This window comes from Adiantum capillus-veneris, chromosome 1 (assembly GCF_014529385.1).
Source record: "Adiantum capillus-veneris isolate H3 chromosome 1, ASM1452938v2, whole genome shotgun sequence".
Lineage (NCBI taxonomy): Eukaryota > Viridiplantae > Streptophyta > Polypodiopsida > Polypodiales > Pteridaceae > Adiantum > Adiantum capillus-veneris.
The window spans coordinates 187,905,386-187,922,953 of NC_140931.1; the positions used below are offsets into that span (position 1 = coordinate 187,905,386).

General features: G+C 42.8%; 1 protein-coding gene across 1 annotated transcript in view; it reads right to left on the reverse strand.

Moving 5' to 3' along the window:
- Positions 1–4,083: 4,083 nt before the first annotated feature.
- The window catches only part of LOC147466187 (dynein regulatory complex subunit 4-like), a 73,157-nt gene continuing 59,672 nt past the window's right edge, over positions 4,084–17,568 (reverse strand). Inside the window, exons 10-12 of the mRNA XM_086524558.1 lie at positions 4,973–5,104; positions 4,719–4,862; positions 4,084–4,432 (exon numbers count right to left, since the gene is read on the reverse strand). Coding sequence (XP_086380684.1) covers positions 4,334–4,432; positions 4,719–4,862; positions 4,973–5,104 — 375 coding nt within the window. The 3' untranslated portion in view covers positions 4,084–4,333. The remainder of the gene's footprint in view (positions 4,433–4,718; positions 4,863–4,972; positions 5,105–17,568) is intronic.

Here is a 17,568-nt window from a genome sequence, read left to right on the forward strand (position 1 = left end):
TAATGAAGCATTCACTTCCCACCATCCAAAATTTGTTATGGAGTCAAGAGAATGCAAACCACATGGTCGGCCAAAAAAGATAATATTTGATGTTCCATCTTGTGAGGAGGATATCACCAATGAGATGAACTAGGACAAGCATAGTTGAACAGCATTTGAAGGGTGTCCAACACAAGATTTGGAGGTAGAGAGACATAGAAAGTGAGTTTGCTGCGGATCATCCGTGAGAGCATAATGATATGTGGCCGCTCTATCTGTGTCCACCAGGGCTAGGCTTGGTGCCCATATGGCTGCTCCATACATCAATGAAGGTGTGACTAGTGTGTTGAATAGCAACCCCTTCGTCCTGGGCTCCTGAAAGTGTGCCTGGTGACACTGCCTCAAGCTTGGCTAGAGCAGCGTATCCTATAGTGAGTCTATCATGAGCTCCTGACCCCATGGTGAAATGTGTCCCTGCAGTAGAGAAAGCGACTCCAAGGTTACATATGATTTGACCATCTCCACATGTCCTCCTGCTAGCATGAAAGGGCCCAACTCCCCCTGTGGTGATGTGTGTAAGATCATGACCTTGGTCTTGCCAAGGTTCACTTAAGCCCTCTCTGAGTGCAGAACTCATCAAGTGCCTCTAGATGTCGCTGTAGACCTTTTGGAGTCTCGAAAACTTAAATGATGTCATCAGCATATAACATGATATGGACTGGTGTACCTGATAAATCAACCCCATCTCCACCTCGTAAGAGGGCTAGTATCTTGGCTGCATAGATGATGTGATCCCAGTATGGTCCGAGGCTCTCCCATGCTCTAGGCGCTCTATGGCTATAACGACTATCCTCTTAGTGAAAAAGGTAGTTGTGGTAGGTCGAGACTCCTGTGGCTGTGGGATGGGGGCGCTGGTGTGGTACATTGTATAGACCGTCTTCATATGTGTGCCGTCTCTGTGGATCCTCTATCCGTGTCGATGCGCGTGGCTCCCTGAAACTCCACCAAGAGACTTTGCAGTCTCTGCTCATGAAACGGTGATCCTCTGACTCCTCAAATGCTCACTTTTTATGGCAAGTAAGTCTCTCCATCTCTCTCTGTGATGAGCCCTATAGCCCTCTATGTGCGGAGACGTGTCTGTAGCTCTCGACACTCGTTCTCATACTATCTGTTATGGGGCATACTCCTAGCTCCAATGTGCTCCCCACAGTGTGTCCGATGTGGGAAGCTGCTCCAGGCAATGTTGTCTAGTATGGAGGCCAACTGTGCAGTGAGATCATCCAGTGGTGCTGTAGGATCAAGCCTCTCTCTACTCTGTCTGCATAGATGTCTATTGAGATGTGGGAGAAGTAGATAGTGGCATGTGGAGTTGATGAAGCTCGGGCAGGTGTGCCGGCTATGGGAGGTCCAGATATGTGTGGTCTGCACCAATAGGTCGGGGGGGGAAGTGTAAAGGAGGTGATGAGTGATGCAACCTCTATAGGTCCCATGACATAGGCCACCACCGTGTCGGCTGATCTGGTGTCCTTCATGTGGAAAGCAAGTCAATCCTCCAGATCCTGGCCAGTGGGCCATCGTGTTACAAATAACAAGACGGTGGCATGTCACTAGCTCCAAAAAATTATATATATATATATATATATATATATATATATATATATATATATATATATATATATATATATATATATATATATATATATATATATATATATATATATATATATATATATATATATATATATATACACACACACACACACACACACACACACACATATATATATATATATATATATGTATGTATATATATATATATATATATATATATATATATATATATATATATATATATATATATATATATATATGTGTATATATATATATATATATATATATATACATATATATATATATATACCAAGATGAATCTAGAAAAAGCCTAAAATCACCATCAAAGGAAAGTGCAAGGTAAAGACCCATGGTAGTCACCCACAAGACAATATCACCATCAGCTCCACCATGCGTAGTATTGACAAAATACCACGCATCCCCACTAACGTCGTCAGTGCCCAATAGTGGGTGTAGAACAACCAACATATGCTCCAAAACACCACACGCACACACACATGAGCATACATCAACACAAAGCTCAATGTACTGAGTTTCTGTCAAGACTCCAAAGATCAAGGACAGACTCAACCATAATGAAACCTAGCACTAAAACAAGCATTAAATCGAAAGAATTAGCACAAAAATGAGGTAGTTGATACGGCATACACACCACAAAGGATAGAAAGAATTAGCACAATATCATATGGTCGTAACTCAAACGAAAACTTCACAATGTGAAGTCTACATGTCCGTTGTACGACTAAAAAATATACCTAGATGAATCCAAGAAAAGCCCGGATTCTTCTTTGAAGGAAAGTGCAAGGTATAGACACAATGTTCTCTGTTTGGTCCTCCATCCTTTGAGGTGTTCCTCTGCATCTACTACATGAATAAGCTCAGTATCTCTACAACCATACATGTCACACTATCTATCTTGTATATGCGCATTGAAGTCTCCCATGAGAGAGACCTCGCCCAATGTGGAGTAGTGCATAATCTCATATGAGAGGCACATGTATGGTGAGGGGCCTCGCTCATCTGTATCTCCGCTACTCTTTGTGATAGCATATGATGATCCGGATGGCAAGGTTGACACGTACGGTCATGTCCAACGCGTACACGTACGAAGACGTGCAATACTATTCGAACTAAAAAAAGTTAGACGTACGTTGACATAACGTACAATGCAAAAAAAACTTCATACATCTTTACACACTACAAGAGAGACTAAACCAAGAAGTTTTCAAACTCAGAAGTTAGAACATGATAGATCATATGAGTCATGACATAGACCTTAGTACTTGGTATTAAGTACTTCCAACTTAAGTCTTACAAGTTAGAACATGAAAGATCTATCCATGGACATTGAAAACGGTAATGTCCGAAAAAGGAAGAATCATGATCTCCAAAGTGGTGGCCGGCGGCCACCATAGTAGATCTGCTACCCGAGCCTCGTCGCACATAGGTCATGGGTGTTTGGGCAAATGCAACCGTTGGGCTCTTGGTCAAATGCAATCAAAATTGCCAGCGATCCCACCCAAAAAAAACACTTCTCAAAAAGAAAAACGGGCGAGCCATGTATGGAACATACGAGTCATACAGTACAATACGAAACGTACGAATCGTTTCGTACGCAGTACAAGGACAACCCTACCTGATGGTGAGAAGTAGCATAATGCAATGTAAATCACTCTGGTCTGTGTGAGTTGTATACTAATCCAAATATACCGCTAATCCCCCAGATCCTCCATATGTATTTTGTCACGTGGTCCTCCGATATGCAAACTCCCACTGATAACCCTCCACTCGTGGTAGCCCCCTTTCCGAGCTTTGACTGTCAACAAAGCATATCCCGCCCCTCCATCACATGTTCTAGTCTCCCTGGATGTGTCCAAAAAGAGCCATTGCAATTCCAAACTTCAATATATCTCTCTTACTGCTCACGATCTTATAGGCCCCAAAACCCTAGTCAATGGATCAACCATTGATGATAATCCGATCATCGTGGCATGTGGCTTTCTCGCCCTCCTTGCAGGCCTATCGAACTCGTGAACTAATATTTAACCCTACGTCTTCAACTTGGAATAGCTATCAAAAGTGACCAGCTCATTCTAGCACCCCCTCTCTCTCTCATTGTCTCTCCTTTTGTTTCTCTTCTCCCCTCTCTCTCTCTCTCTATCCCACTTTCCTTGCACCAAGGTTTGAAAGCATGTTGTTCTCTAGGGTAATCATTTCCAAGAGAAACGTACTTTAGCAGCTTTTACTTTAGGTAGAGGGAGGGAGGAGGTATAGTGAGACAAGAAGAGAGGGAGGGGGAGCATGGATAGAGAGGGAGAAGAAAGGGAGGGAGGAAGAAGGGATGTTGAGAGGAAGAGAGAGGGAGGGTGTGGACAGAGGGAGAGGGAGAGGGAGGGAGGGAGAACACACACACGCACGCACACACGAGCGAGAGAGAGAGAGAGAGAGAGAGAGAGAGAGAGAGAGAGAGAGTTCTATGTCACCACCAAGAAATCTTGAAGATTGATAATGAACTTAGAACTTAGCAACATGGAGAGTTAAGTACATAAAATATCTAAAACAGGCACAAACTAGTAAAGGCAGAAAATTCAACCTGAAAGTTCATGAGCCCTTGGAAAGAGTGTTCTCTTATGAAAACAATGACAACAATGCCCTTTTTCCATTCCAACATGCAAGATGGAATGACTACTCCGTTTACACAGCAAGAGACATTTTGCACCAGTTAAAACTCAGATGCATAGAAAGGCAAGCCCATTTCTTGTAGAGGTATCTTATACTGAACCAGCTTTGTTTTAAATGCAACTGACAGATCTTTGTATGCCTGTAAACGAATTCAAACAGTTAGCTCTGTAAAGTGTTTTTACTCCACAATTTTGGAAAAATCAAAAAGCTTTCAAAATATCTAAATTGCAAAAGTGAAGGATGACAAAGGTGAAGGGTGATAGTGTAGGAGATGGAAAGCCTCTTGGCATTGAGTAGTCAAAAGACTGTGTACTCTCTATCAAAAGAGGGTATATCGAAGCCTTTCCCTCAGCGTTTTCTCCTTGGAGCTCTCCTTAAACTATGTGAAATGTATGTATTGGCAAAGAAAATGAAAACAAATTTACCTTTGTAAGTCTGCCCAATTCATACCGGAGCTGCCTAATCTCCTTGTTTTTAGAATCAATGGTGTGGTTCACATTATCTTTGGCATGTTGAATGACATTTGGATCTCTATTTGCAAAAGCTAACACCTCTCCAATTTGAGCATCCTAAACAAAAAGTTTAACTCCATATCACACGATAAGGAAATATTTCTTTCATATTTATTATTTAACAACAGCTGTGTGGTTTTTGTGTGTGAACTTATTTGCAAGTGTACCTTCTTTTCCAAGGTCTCTTCCAAAACTTGAACTTTCCGCTGAATGAGGAGATTTTTAAGGTTACTTTTTTTCTGCAATTCGAATACTCCATTTTCAAACCGTTTGTAAAGCTCATCTCTTTCGCTCGTGACCTGAAAAAAACAATATTTGTATCACTAGCTGCAGGTTTAAGTGATGATCACGAGAGCAACCAATAAATTTTACTCCTCAATCCATCATGGATATGAAACTATATGTTCACCGAGTACAAAAAAGATATACATGTACCTAGCAAGCTCCATCTGAGTTACCAAACTGGGGTTATATGATGGCATGCATGGATGGGTATGAGGTGAAGAGCCCGCGAACGATGGAAATCAAGATCGGAGAAGGCCTGCTCCGGAATCCACCCAAGCTCCTAATTGGCTGACTGTTTAGAGACTCTTTTGTAGTTCCCTCTCGGTGATTCGCTTGGTATCTGAAAAACCCAAGCTGCCCTCGTGTCCAAGTCGGGTCCACTCCCTGAGTATTGACACTGAATGTTAACACTTGGACCATTGTGCTAGATCGACCATTGCAATGACCTGCCTCAGAGTCCTATCAAGATCAACCTCAAGGCACGTCGAGAGCACCATCTTCATGCCCACGACAACAATAGCTGCCTTCGTTACCAAGACCACAGCATAGTAATGCAGACTGTGACCTAGCCTAGTATAATGGGCTTTGTTATAGCTGTTTTCGACCTCCCATCTCACACACATCAGCCCTCAGCTCCTTTCCACACACTACAAATGAGCCATAGAGTGACTTCAAGACCGCAGATTTGCTGACCACACAAGATTAAAAAGTGAGCATCTCATTTCCACAGCCAACACCATAGCCCCATTGATTGCACACAGCTTCAACAAGGCTATGGCAGAGCGCTTCCCAGAGAAGTGGACTAGACACACTATTGTGCCTATCCACAACTCTGGTGACACCCTAGACCCAAGCAATTACAAGACCATCATGATTGGCCAAACTCTACAAAGCCATACTTGAGGCAGAGCTCAGCTCATATATAGAGAGGGAGAAACTCAAAACCCTCGACCATGCAGGGTGAAGACGAGCTTTTTATACTATGTAATATGGATCACATCTTCATTCTATGTTGCCTCATTGATGGGGCAAAAGCGTGGAAGAAGATGAAAGCCGAAGCAAAGGGTACCGGTAGGTGCGCGTCGCGATGTAGTAAAGAATTGGGGCAGGAAGCAAGAGGCGCAGTGCAGCAGAGAGAAAGCGCTAGGGATCGAAGCAAGGAGAGAAAAGAAGCTCGTACAATTTGGAGAAAACTCACATTAGTGAGTTTGTGGGTTTCCCCACTTTTATTATAAGTGACTTTAAAAATTGGTCCAGCTTCAATGTGAATCTGGACAAAGTATAAAATGTACATTGAAGTACAAACAAGGGTCATTTAGGGCCTTTAATCCAACAACCTCCTACTTAAAGGCATAAATGACGCCTTTAAGTTAACCAACTCCCACCAGTTGTATGCAATGTTCATGTTGAGCTCTAGCAAGAGTTTTGGAGAGAACATTTGCAGGGTTATCCTTTGTATGGATCTTAGTCAAAGTGACTAGACCATCCTCCAATACCTGATGTATGAAGTGGTACCCTACAACTATGTGTTTGATATGCGCATGAACCATGGCATTTTTGGCTAAGTAGACAGCACTCTAGCTATCATCACCCAATATGGGTGTATGAGCAAGCATGTCAAATTCTTTTGCAAGTCTGCCCAAACCAAATGGCCTCCAGGCTCCTTTGAAGCCTCTGTGGCTGAAATGTATTCGGCCTCAATAGTACTCAATGCCACATTTTCTGCAACCTAGAACACCAAGAGACTGCACCACTAGCAATAGCAAATACATATCCACTGGTAGATTTCCTGGTATCCATGTCACTTGCCATGTCTGCATCACAATATCCCTGCAACTTTAAGTCACTTTTGCTATAACAAATACACTTTGATTGAGTACCTTTCAAATATCTCATAATACATTTGACAGCTTCCCAATGCGCTTTGCTAGGATTTGAGATGTATCGACTAACAACTCCCACTGCATAAGCAATGTCGGGACGAGTGGCAACCATAGCATACATAAGAGAAAACACAAGCTGATGTATAAGGAATTCCCTTCATTGCTTTCAATGCCACATCATCTTTTGGGCAATCTGCTTTGCTAAGCTTAGTGTACGGAGGTAAAGGTACTCCAAGAGACTTCGCATCAATCATATTAAATCTATCGAGTACTTTTCCAATGTACCTTTCTTGAGATAAAAACAGCAATTTCAGCTTTCTATCTCTATTAATATGCATGCCCAAAATATGCTCTACATCATCCAAATCTTTCATAGCAAATGTTGAATTTAGCTTACGTTTCAGAGCATCAAGACTAGTCTCATGTTTCCCTACGAGTAGCATGTCATCAACACAAATAATAAGTATGATGGGACTACCATCTTTATCTCTTTTCGTATACAAACAATGATCTGCATGGTTGCGTTTAAAGCCTTGAGACAGCTTAAAAGAGTCAAACTTCTTATATCACTGCCGTGATGATTGTCTCAAACCATACACAGCCCTTGTCAGTTTGCAAACAAGTTCCTCGCGTGTAGGAAATACAAAACCTTCAGGTTGTTTCATATATATGTCCTCTTCAATGTCACCATGCCAAAACGTTGTCTATACATCCATTTGATTCAATTCCAAATCAAGCACCGCAACGAAAGCAAAAAGGACACGTAAAGTTGTAAGCTTTACAACAGGGAAAAAGATTTCTTGAAAATCAATTCCTTCTTTATGTGCATATCCTTTTGCAACCAATATTGCCATGTACTTGGGTTTTTTATCCACGATCTTAATCTTGTACACCCATTTGTTAGGAAGAGCCTTTCTCCCTTTAGGCAATGGCACAAGATCCGAAGTATCATTTGCATACAAGGATTTCATTTCCTCTTGCATTGCAAGCTCCCACTTACTGCTTGACTTAAATGATTTAGCCTCTTTATATGTAAGAGGTTCACCCTCATCTGTCAACATTACATGATCCAAAGAGAGTTTACATCTCTGCGGTTGCCTTCTTAAACGAGTTGACCTGCATACCCAATGATATACATTCTCACGCAACGGTTCTACATCATAAGGCAACTCATTTTCAGCTCTATCATGCTGCAGCCTGCTGAAAATCATTTTCAACCAATTCAGGTGGCTGTCCATCCTCATTAGGAGAGCATCAATATCATGTCCTACCTCTTCTGGCTCAAGGTTAACTGGCTGATTATCAATTTCAGCTTGCGGTAATGCATCATGAGGCTCTTTTTCAACATCAATGGGTGGCACGAAAGGCTGAAATCTGATTCTTTTCTTGTCGGCATCAGATTTTGTAGCATTCTTAAGCAATTTTGCCTCATTGAACACTACATTCCGGCTGCGTATTATCTTTCTAAACTGTGGTAACCACACTATATAGTCCATTTCACCTTCTTCCCCATAACCTAGGAAGACTCCTTTAATGGACTTCATATCAAGCTTTGGTCTCAAGTCATTGCATACATGAACAAAAGCTTCGCAGCCAACTACTCTCAAATGATCATAAGAGGTAGGTTTGCCAGACCAAACCTCCTCTGGAATGTCATTTTTCAGTATACTATTAGAAGAGCGATTACAAATATGAACTACAATTTTCAATGCCTCCCCCCAAAACTCTTGGAAAAGATTAGCGGTAGACAACATGCAACGCACTCTCTCGCATAAAGTACGATTATACCTCTCAGCCACACCATTAGAAGACGGATTATAAGGGGCTCTCAACTCCCTTTTAATCCCATTTTCATCACAAAAACGCTGAAATTCAGCAGATACATACTCTCCTCCATTATTAGATCTTAGACATTTAAGCTTAGTACTCTTTTGCGTAGTGACAAAAGCATGAAACTTCCTAAAAGCATTAAAAGTCTCACTCTTATTTTTCAACAAATGCACCCATGCTTTCCCAGTACAGTCATCAATGAATGTAACAAAATACAATCCACCACCAAAAGACTTAACAGGCATAGTGCATACACATCGGAGTGAATAAGATCAAGAGGATTAGCTGAGAGAGAGACACCAGAGTCATAAGATCTCTTTTGCTTTCCATAAAGACAATCGTTACAAAAATCAAAGTTTTTGCCTTTTACATCGACCCTCTTCAAAGAGGAAAGCACATCAATACCCTTTTGGCTCATATGGCCAAGTCTCTTATGCCATAATTCCGTGTATGAAGCAACTTCAGCAACAGCAAGAAACTTGCCTGGCAAAGCTTTGCATCGAAGATAGTACGAGGTACGTCTTTTAGACCCTTTTGCAACTTCCATGAACCCCCAGCAAAGATGATAGTATAACCATGTGCATCTAACTGGCCAATAGATAGCAAACTTTTCTTAATGCCTGGTACAAACCTGACATCATTCAACACAAGCTCTTGGCCATTGTTAAGAGCCAAACGCATGGTACCTATTCCCTCAATATTGTAAACAAACTTATCACCAAGGTAGACCTTGCCATAATTACCTGCAACATATGTAGCAAAACACTCCAAAGATGGAGTCACATGGAATGAAGCTCCAGAATCCACCAGGATAGGCTATCATTAGCACTAAGCAATGCATCAATGACATCTTTCTTCGGGATAAGCATGTCTTTTGCATTAGCTATCACCAAAACTGAGGGGCATGAAGCCGCAACCAAAATTTCCTCAACGTCTGACAACTCCTCAATGACCACACTAGAGGATACATTTGCATTCTCAATATCTCAGGAGGAATCACTGCTGATTTTTTCCGTTTCTTCTCATCTTTCTTCTTCTTATCTTGTGTTTCCTTCTCTCTTTCCTGCTCTCATGAAATACATGCAACCGGATTTCTTGTGACCCTTTCTGCCACATTGATAACAAGTGACATCCTTATCCTTAGTCTTGCTCTTACTTCTATTTTGAGTCCTGTTGCCCGCATCACGCTTTTGATTTCTACCTCTTGCATTGTAGGCAGAACTGTCACCTTCCCCACTAGACTTTGCGTCTAATCTCTCCAATGAGAATAGACCCTCTCACACAGTTATACGTGAGGATGGGACTGTTGCTCAAGGAGACAACCAAGGTTTCCATAGTATCAAGCAATGTCATAAGCAAGAAAATAGCCTTCAGCTTATCATCGAATTACCGAAGCCCATTGTCCTCCAACTAGCTCAACACACCTGTAAAAGCACTCAAATGCTCAAGAGCTGACTTCGAGTCATCAAGCTACATATTCACCAATTTTCGCATCAAATGCACCTGGTTCATAGGCGTGGTGTTCTCATAATTGGACTTTAGCTTTTGCCATATTGCATAAGCAGAGTCCAAACGCTTGATGTCCGTCAAAATGTCATCAATGATAGCCATTTTTATGTAGGCCATAGCCTTCTTATTTAACCTGGCCCACTCTTCGTCAGACAAACCTCGCGACTTATTCTGTTCCAATGCATCTTCACAATCCTTTAAGAAAAGAATACCTTGCATGCGTTCTTGCCAAAGATCGAAGCCTTGACCATCGAACCATTTCATTTCCATCAAACTTTTAGTGTCAGATGTGGAAGAGGAAGAAGCCATCTTAATTCAACCACAAGTGTGTATACAAGAGAGATGCAATAGGCTGAAAATTTCAGCAAATAGTAGCAACCACAAGACTTTGCATACAAAGAGCCACAATTTCTTTACATGAAACAATCCAAATCTGAAATTTCAGCTAAAATGTGCAATTTCAAGCACCTGTACTAAGCTTTTCACTCAATTTGTCGCGACAAACATCAATACATGTGATCCCACAACTTTGGTCTACCTGCGTATTGCTGGTTTGACCTGTAATAACCTGTAAATCACCTGTTTTGACCTAAAAACAGTATGTTTTGGCACTTTTGGTGACCTTTTCGACCCCGGAGACAAGGGGCTTCGCGATGGAAGCGAAATTGATCATGGGAGAGCAATTTTAACTCGCTGTCCAGTAGACTACGCAGGGCTGTTTTGAAACGCTAAGGCTCTGATACCAATTGAAAGCGCGAAGCAGAGGGTACCGGTAGGTGCACGTCGCAATGTAGTGCAGGATTGGGGCAAGTAGCAGGAGGTGCAGTGCAGCAGAGAGAAAGTGCTAGGGATCGAAGCAAGAAGAGAGAAGAAGCTCGTACAATTTGGAGAAAACTCACATTAGTGAGTTTGTGGGTTTTCCCACTTTTATCATAAGCGACTTTAAAAATTGGTCCAGGTTCAATGTAAACCTGGACAAAGTATAAAATGTACATTAAAATACAACACCGGGGGTCAATTAGGACCTTTAACCCAACAGAAGAGACTACATTGCTGCTCTGTGGACTTCCGCAAAGCATTTGATACAATTCTACATAAGAGGCTGTTCCAACAACTCTAGAGCTTGAATGTAGCCTTCATAGCAACGTGGGCTATATATGCTTTGTATGAGCAAAGGACGAGAAGAGTAGGCTGCCCCAAAGGCTTATCAAACTATTACTAGCACCATTGATGTGAAGCAAGGATGCCCACTCTCCCTGACCCTCTTCAAGATCTACATTGATGACATCTCACATTACATACTCCAAGTTGGTGGCGAGGGTGTAGACCTTGGAGGTACCCTAATACATATAATGCTTTACGCTGACGACATTGTTGTGATCCTAATCACAAGAGGGCTTACAACAACATGTCGAGGCTCTTCACGACTTTTGTACACAAAAACGGCTAACAGTGAACCTTGATAAAACAATGGTCATGATCTTTTCTACTTCCAAGGCAATCAATAGATGTAAAAAGATCTTCCTTCCTCTCTCTCTCTCTCTCTCTCTCTCTCTCTCTCTCTCTCTCTCTCTCTCTCTCTCTCTCTCTCTCTCTCTCTCTCTCTCTCTCAATCAAAAGTGCCATCGTTTTCCTGTAGACGCCTTGGTTTTTTGAGTGTGCGTTATTCATTATCGTCTTTTGTTTTGTTTGTAGTAGGTGTGTGTGCGTGCGATGGATCAGTTTGTTTCTCTCTATCAAGTCTACTGCAATTGGATATATCTCACTTTGGCCCTAGCTTTGGCATCTCTAGATTACAAACGCCACTCTAGAGTCCTCCTAGGCAACTCCTGTTCCTGTTCGTTCTTTCTTTTGGGCTCTCTTTGCAATTCTTTAATGATGCCAATTACTTCTTCCCTCTCACCTTATGACCCTTCTCCTATTCTTCCTCAAGTCCCCGGCTCCCTCAGCAAGTGTTTGTCTCTAAAGAGAGTTCGTTCTCCCAAACAACTCCCGCTCAGTGTTCTTCTTAGTTTTGCCTTTTGGGCTCTCTTTGCAGATTTTGTAAGGATGCCATTGGCTTCTTCCCTCGTATCTTCGTGGCCAATTATTACCCTTCTCATGTTCTTCCTCGGTACCATGGTTACAGATGGTTCTAGCTGGTGGGTTTCGGCCCCAACGTTGAGCAACTAACTTTGGGCAGCAAGCCAATTGCTTCTTCCCTCTCATCTTATGACCCATCTCTTGTTCTTCCTCAGCTCAATGGCTTTCTCAGCAAGCGTTTGCCTCTACAGAGTGAGAGTTGTCCTACGCAACTCCAGCTCAGTGTTCTTGTTGGTTCCGTCTTTAGTGCTCTCTTTCCAGATTTTCTGAAGATGCCAATCGCTTCTTCCCTCTTATCTTCGTAGCCAAATATTATCCTTCTCGTAATCTGCCTCAGTTCCATAGTTGCAGATGGTTCCAACTTGTGAGTTTCAGCCAAACTAAGAGCAACTGACTCTGAGGTGCAAGTTTCATGTATCAAAGGCTTCTATTCTTTCTCTGTTTTCTATCACAAACACGAGCACACAGTATTGGGGACCAGAAGATCGGCTAGTCCCCTTCTTTTAAGAGAATCTTTATTACGAAGAATCTTTTTACAAGCGAAGAAACCGGATAAACCCCTCGGTTCTAAATCTTAGACTCGATGGTCAATTCGTTCCTGTGCGGGATATTCAGAGAGGCGAGCTCTCAATTCCCTCTGAGGCCAGAGTGTGAAACTCCCCACCATTCCGAATTCCGCTTCCGGAATCCCCGAGCATAGGCTGAGGCCTCCTTGCTCCTCCTCCATAATAAAGTAACTGCAAAAAGCACAAACACGAAACGATGACTCGTAGAGCCTATTCACAATCTTTACCTGTAGCTCAAGGTGCGAAAAAGCGACCTTCGCTCAATGACTTCATGCAATCACTTGCAAATTATCCGTGGCTTGGTCCCTTGTTGCTAGCGCGGGCAAAACTGAATTTTTAGATAGAGAGAGAGAGAGAGAGAGAGAGAGAGAGAGAGAGAGAGAGAGCGCTGACTACAGGATGGGAGCAATGGAATAGCAAGGGAAGGAGAGAGAAAGCTGGCGGTAGATTTGGAGAGATGAGGGGGAGACAGAATCATACGTTGATTTCAGCCTTAAGGCAACGCTGGTCTTTTTTTAAAATAAGCCTTGCTTTTTTTATTAAGTGATTGCCCACTTATTAAGTGGGTAGCCAGTCACTTAATAAAAAAATGTGAACCTGTTAAAATCTCAATAACAACATAATGAGTTGAAAACCAATGCTACACTACACTTCCCAGGCGTCCATGGATGCAATTCTCAGGCACATATGCTACGTAGACATAGATTCCTAACGGGAAAGTATCTGCTTTCTCGAAAAGCACTTGAAAATATCCCGCTTTTTTTACTTTTTCAAAAAGTTTCTCAGAACCCATCTTTATTCTTGTGCCTCCGTATTTAAGCGTATTTCTTTTTCTAGTTCGGATTTCCTCCCAGACCAACGGAAAATTCCCTATCGATGCTCCTGTCACCCATCATGTGACGCATCGGGAATACGCACTCCTGCTCTCTTCCACCGAACTAATTGTACAACTCCTTCGCGATGTTTAATGTCACCCATCGTATGACACATCACAGTTGTCCGTTCCTGATGGCTTTTATCAATTCTAGTAGATCTACATGTCCTAACTCTCACAATTCAAGTGTACACATTTAAATATCCTAATTTTAATAAATAGAAATTTCTCGAAAAAATAAGAAAATAGTCTATTTAGCAACATCCACTAAGCATCTATGGTAGAATAGTTCTTGAAATTTATCAAATACTTCCGTGTACTCCTTCCAGACTTTAGTGGCCACTCCTGATGATGACTGATCTGCTCCCATTGAAGTATTTCTTCCATTTCGTCAACATGAGGAGCTTCCCCAACAATAGGTTGACTTGAACGCAATCCCAATTTATCCATTTTTCACTTATTATTTAATAAGTGACTGTTGTTGGAAAACTGGCTAAAGCAATTTTGCTAAGTTCTATAAAAGCAACCTAGCGCTAGCACTTTCGAGGTAGCAAAAGTTCCAGCAACTTGTTCTCAACAAGCCCGGCCGGAGACTTAGCGTTTTCAGCTACAAGACCAACCTGGCGTTTTTGGACATCCCAGATCAACCAACGTTTCAGATCCCAACAGATAGCGTTTTTAGATGCCACATCAGCCCTAGCGTTAACAGTTGTAGATCAGCACCAGCGTTTTTGGTTGCAGATCAGCATCAGCGTTTTGCACTTTGCCGGCATCAAATCAGCCCTAGCATCAGCGTTTTTAGTTTTCAGCACTTAGACACCACAAGATCAGCCCCTAGCCTCGCAGATCTCACCTACCCGCAGGAGATCCTCGCCGTACCGTCAGATCAACAAGCGTTTTCAGATTCAGCCCGCTATCTGCAGATTTCAGCATCTGCGTTTTCAGCGCATCGTCGTCGCGTCCTCGCCATCGCCGTCCTCGCCGACACATTGTCAGAATTTAGCAGCTAGAGGATTTGCAGATTTCAGCCCCTAGCATTTTCAGATTTTAGCCGTCATCATTGTCGTCGTCGACAAGTCCATTGCATCTAGACCATTGTACCAGATTTGGGCAATCAATAGCATAGACCTCTCTTGCCATAGAGAGGGGGGCCCTTGGAGGAGGGTTTGAGAACCGTTTGGTGTCCTCTCTCTCTCTCTCTCTCTCTCTCTCTCTCTCTCTCTCTCTCTCTCTCTCTCTCTCTCTCTCTCTCTGTGTGTGTGTGTTTCAGCACCTTCATTCACACTATCATTCACTTTGCTTGTGATCATTGCACTCTCTCATTGAAGACACCGAAGGCTCTCCCTTCCGTAAGTAAAAGAAACCCTTGAGCACAGTTCGCAGCACTCATCTTGAGCAAAATTCAACATTCACATCCGCTGCACCTTACATTGGTATCAGAGCTTTGGCACTGTTCTGTATCCTGGCAGTGTTCTGTATCACTCAAGGAAAGAACCACAAGATTTTTTTTCGCTTGTTGCGGGCACCCGTAACCCAAGTCCACTGGGCGTGTTGATTCCTAATCGTGTTTTTGAAGAGTGACAGGTAACCCAACAAAGAAGGGCTTGTCCGTCCTCCCCTTGTTCCTCTTTTCACTCATTGACAGCAAACCGTGCACTTAGCGGTCGGCCAATCGACGTGAGGTGGGAAAAAGCAACCTTGGTGTGAGCGCAAGGCCGCCAAGTGGTGCGCCCGTAGGGAGGAGTCGAGCTCGGCTAAGAGAAAATCCTACTCTAATACTGATTGCAAGCTAAAGAATCTCAAGAACCTCAAGACCTCAAGACTCAAGAGCCTCAAGAACCCAAGTTCCTCACGAACTTAAGTAACCAGGATCTCAGTGTATGGTCATCATCCGAACCGGAATGGATACTTTGCGTGCAGGTGATGAGTATGGAGGTGGCGAAGAAGAATTTTCCCTAACAGTAGGTTTTTCCGGCCCTCCCCCTTCCCCATCTACGCCAAGGGTTGCATCAAATCCTATGGAGGTTTTGGTCAAGACAATGATGGACATGATGTTACAGCAAGAAGCGCAAGGCGCCGCCTTGGATCGCGAGCGTGATCAAGCATGCTTGGTAGCCGAAGAAAGAAAGGCACAATTGGATCACGAGCACGAAGAAAGACGGTTAGCCTTGGAGCATGAGCACGAGCAACGCGCTTGGCAACCGAAGAAAGAAAGGCAGCTATTGAGCTTGAGCGTGAGCAAGCCCGCGAAGCCCAACGCATAGCGGCCGAAGACAGACAAGCGGCCTTGGAGTTGGAGCGTGAGGTACAGAGAGACCAATGCATACAAGAGTTGGTCCTACAGGTACTCACCTCGAAGTCCGAGCCACTCAAAGAATCACCAGGTAGCACAAGCAGAGATTCAAACTCCAACAATCCAGTCACGGAGAAGTTGACATTCAGTAAGTATGACAGTAAGATGGATGCTAGTGTTATTCATTCTTGATTGCATCAATTTAATGCTTATTTTGCAACAACTAAGAAGACAGGGAATAGCAAGGTTTTGACGGTAGCCATGTACCTTGCCGCTGATGCCATTATTTGATATTACGCATGGCAAGAGACATAGTTGACCGCGCACCTAGAGAAAGCCGAAGAAGGCGTGCCCCTTTCCTTCAATTGGGATGACTTCCAAGACAAGCTCAAGGCACGGTTTATGCCTCCTCAGTACTTAGCGAGGTTCAAAGAAGATTGGCGCAATCTCAAGCAAAATGGTATGTCAATCATGTCTTTTTCTAACCGTGTTTTGCAGCTCGGCACCCAATTACGCAAATCAGATAATGAGCGCAAAGAGACATTCCTTTTCGGATTGAACGAATATATCAAGTTTAATGTAGAGGTTTTCGACTCCGTGGATCTCAAGAAGGCGGTAGCAATTGCTCTCTCCCAAGAGATGAAGCACAACAAACGAAAGCTTAAGGAGAACAAGTCGTCTCACAGTACCTCTCAGACTCCTCAAAACGGTAACTCTTCTAGCCAATCTTCCACTAGTCTTTCGGAAAAGAACACTCAACATGAATCTAAGGGTAAAGCTAACACACTTGCTAAACCTAAGCTCACCCAAGATGAAAAAAGTTGCACAAGGAATTATAGGAGTATACATAACAACAAAAGAACGAGTCATTTATTCTAAGGAAGGTCGTTGTTATCAATGTCACATCAAGGGTCATAATATCATATAAAGAGCATGTGTCCTAAGAACCCATCCAACGAACCTAAAGAACCCACAGAACCCACATCCTCTGTTAATGCCATAAATGAGAACACTCGTATGTCCCAAGTTTCTCATGATCCTCTCATTGTTGAGTCTCTCATGAAGTGTTATGGTCATGTCGGGACGAGTGGCAACCATAGCATACATACGAGAACCACAAGCTGATACATAAGGCATTCCCTTCATTGCTTTCAATGCCACCTCATCCTTTGGGCAATCTGCTTTGCTAAGCTTAGTGTATGGAGGTAAAGGTACTCCAAGAGGCTTAGCAAAACTCTTTGAGGTAAGACTAGGTAAAGGTACCCCCCAAAACTCTTGGGAAAGATTAGCGGTAGACAACATGCAACGCACTCTCTCGCATAAAGTACAATTATACCTCTCAGCCACACCATTAGAAGACGGATTATAAGAGACTGTCAACTCCTTTTTAATCCCATTTTCATCCCAAAAATGTTGAAATTCAGCAGATACATACTCTCCT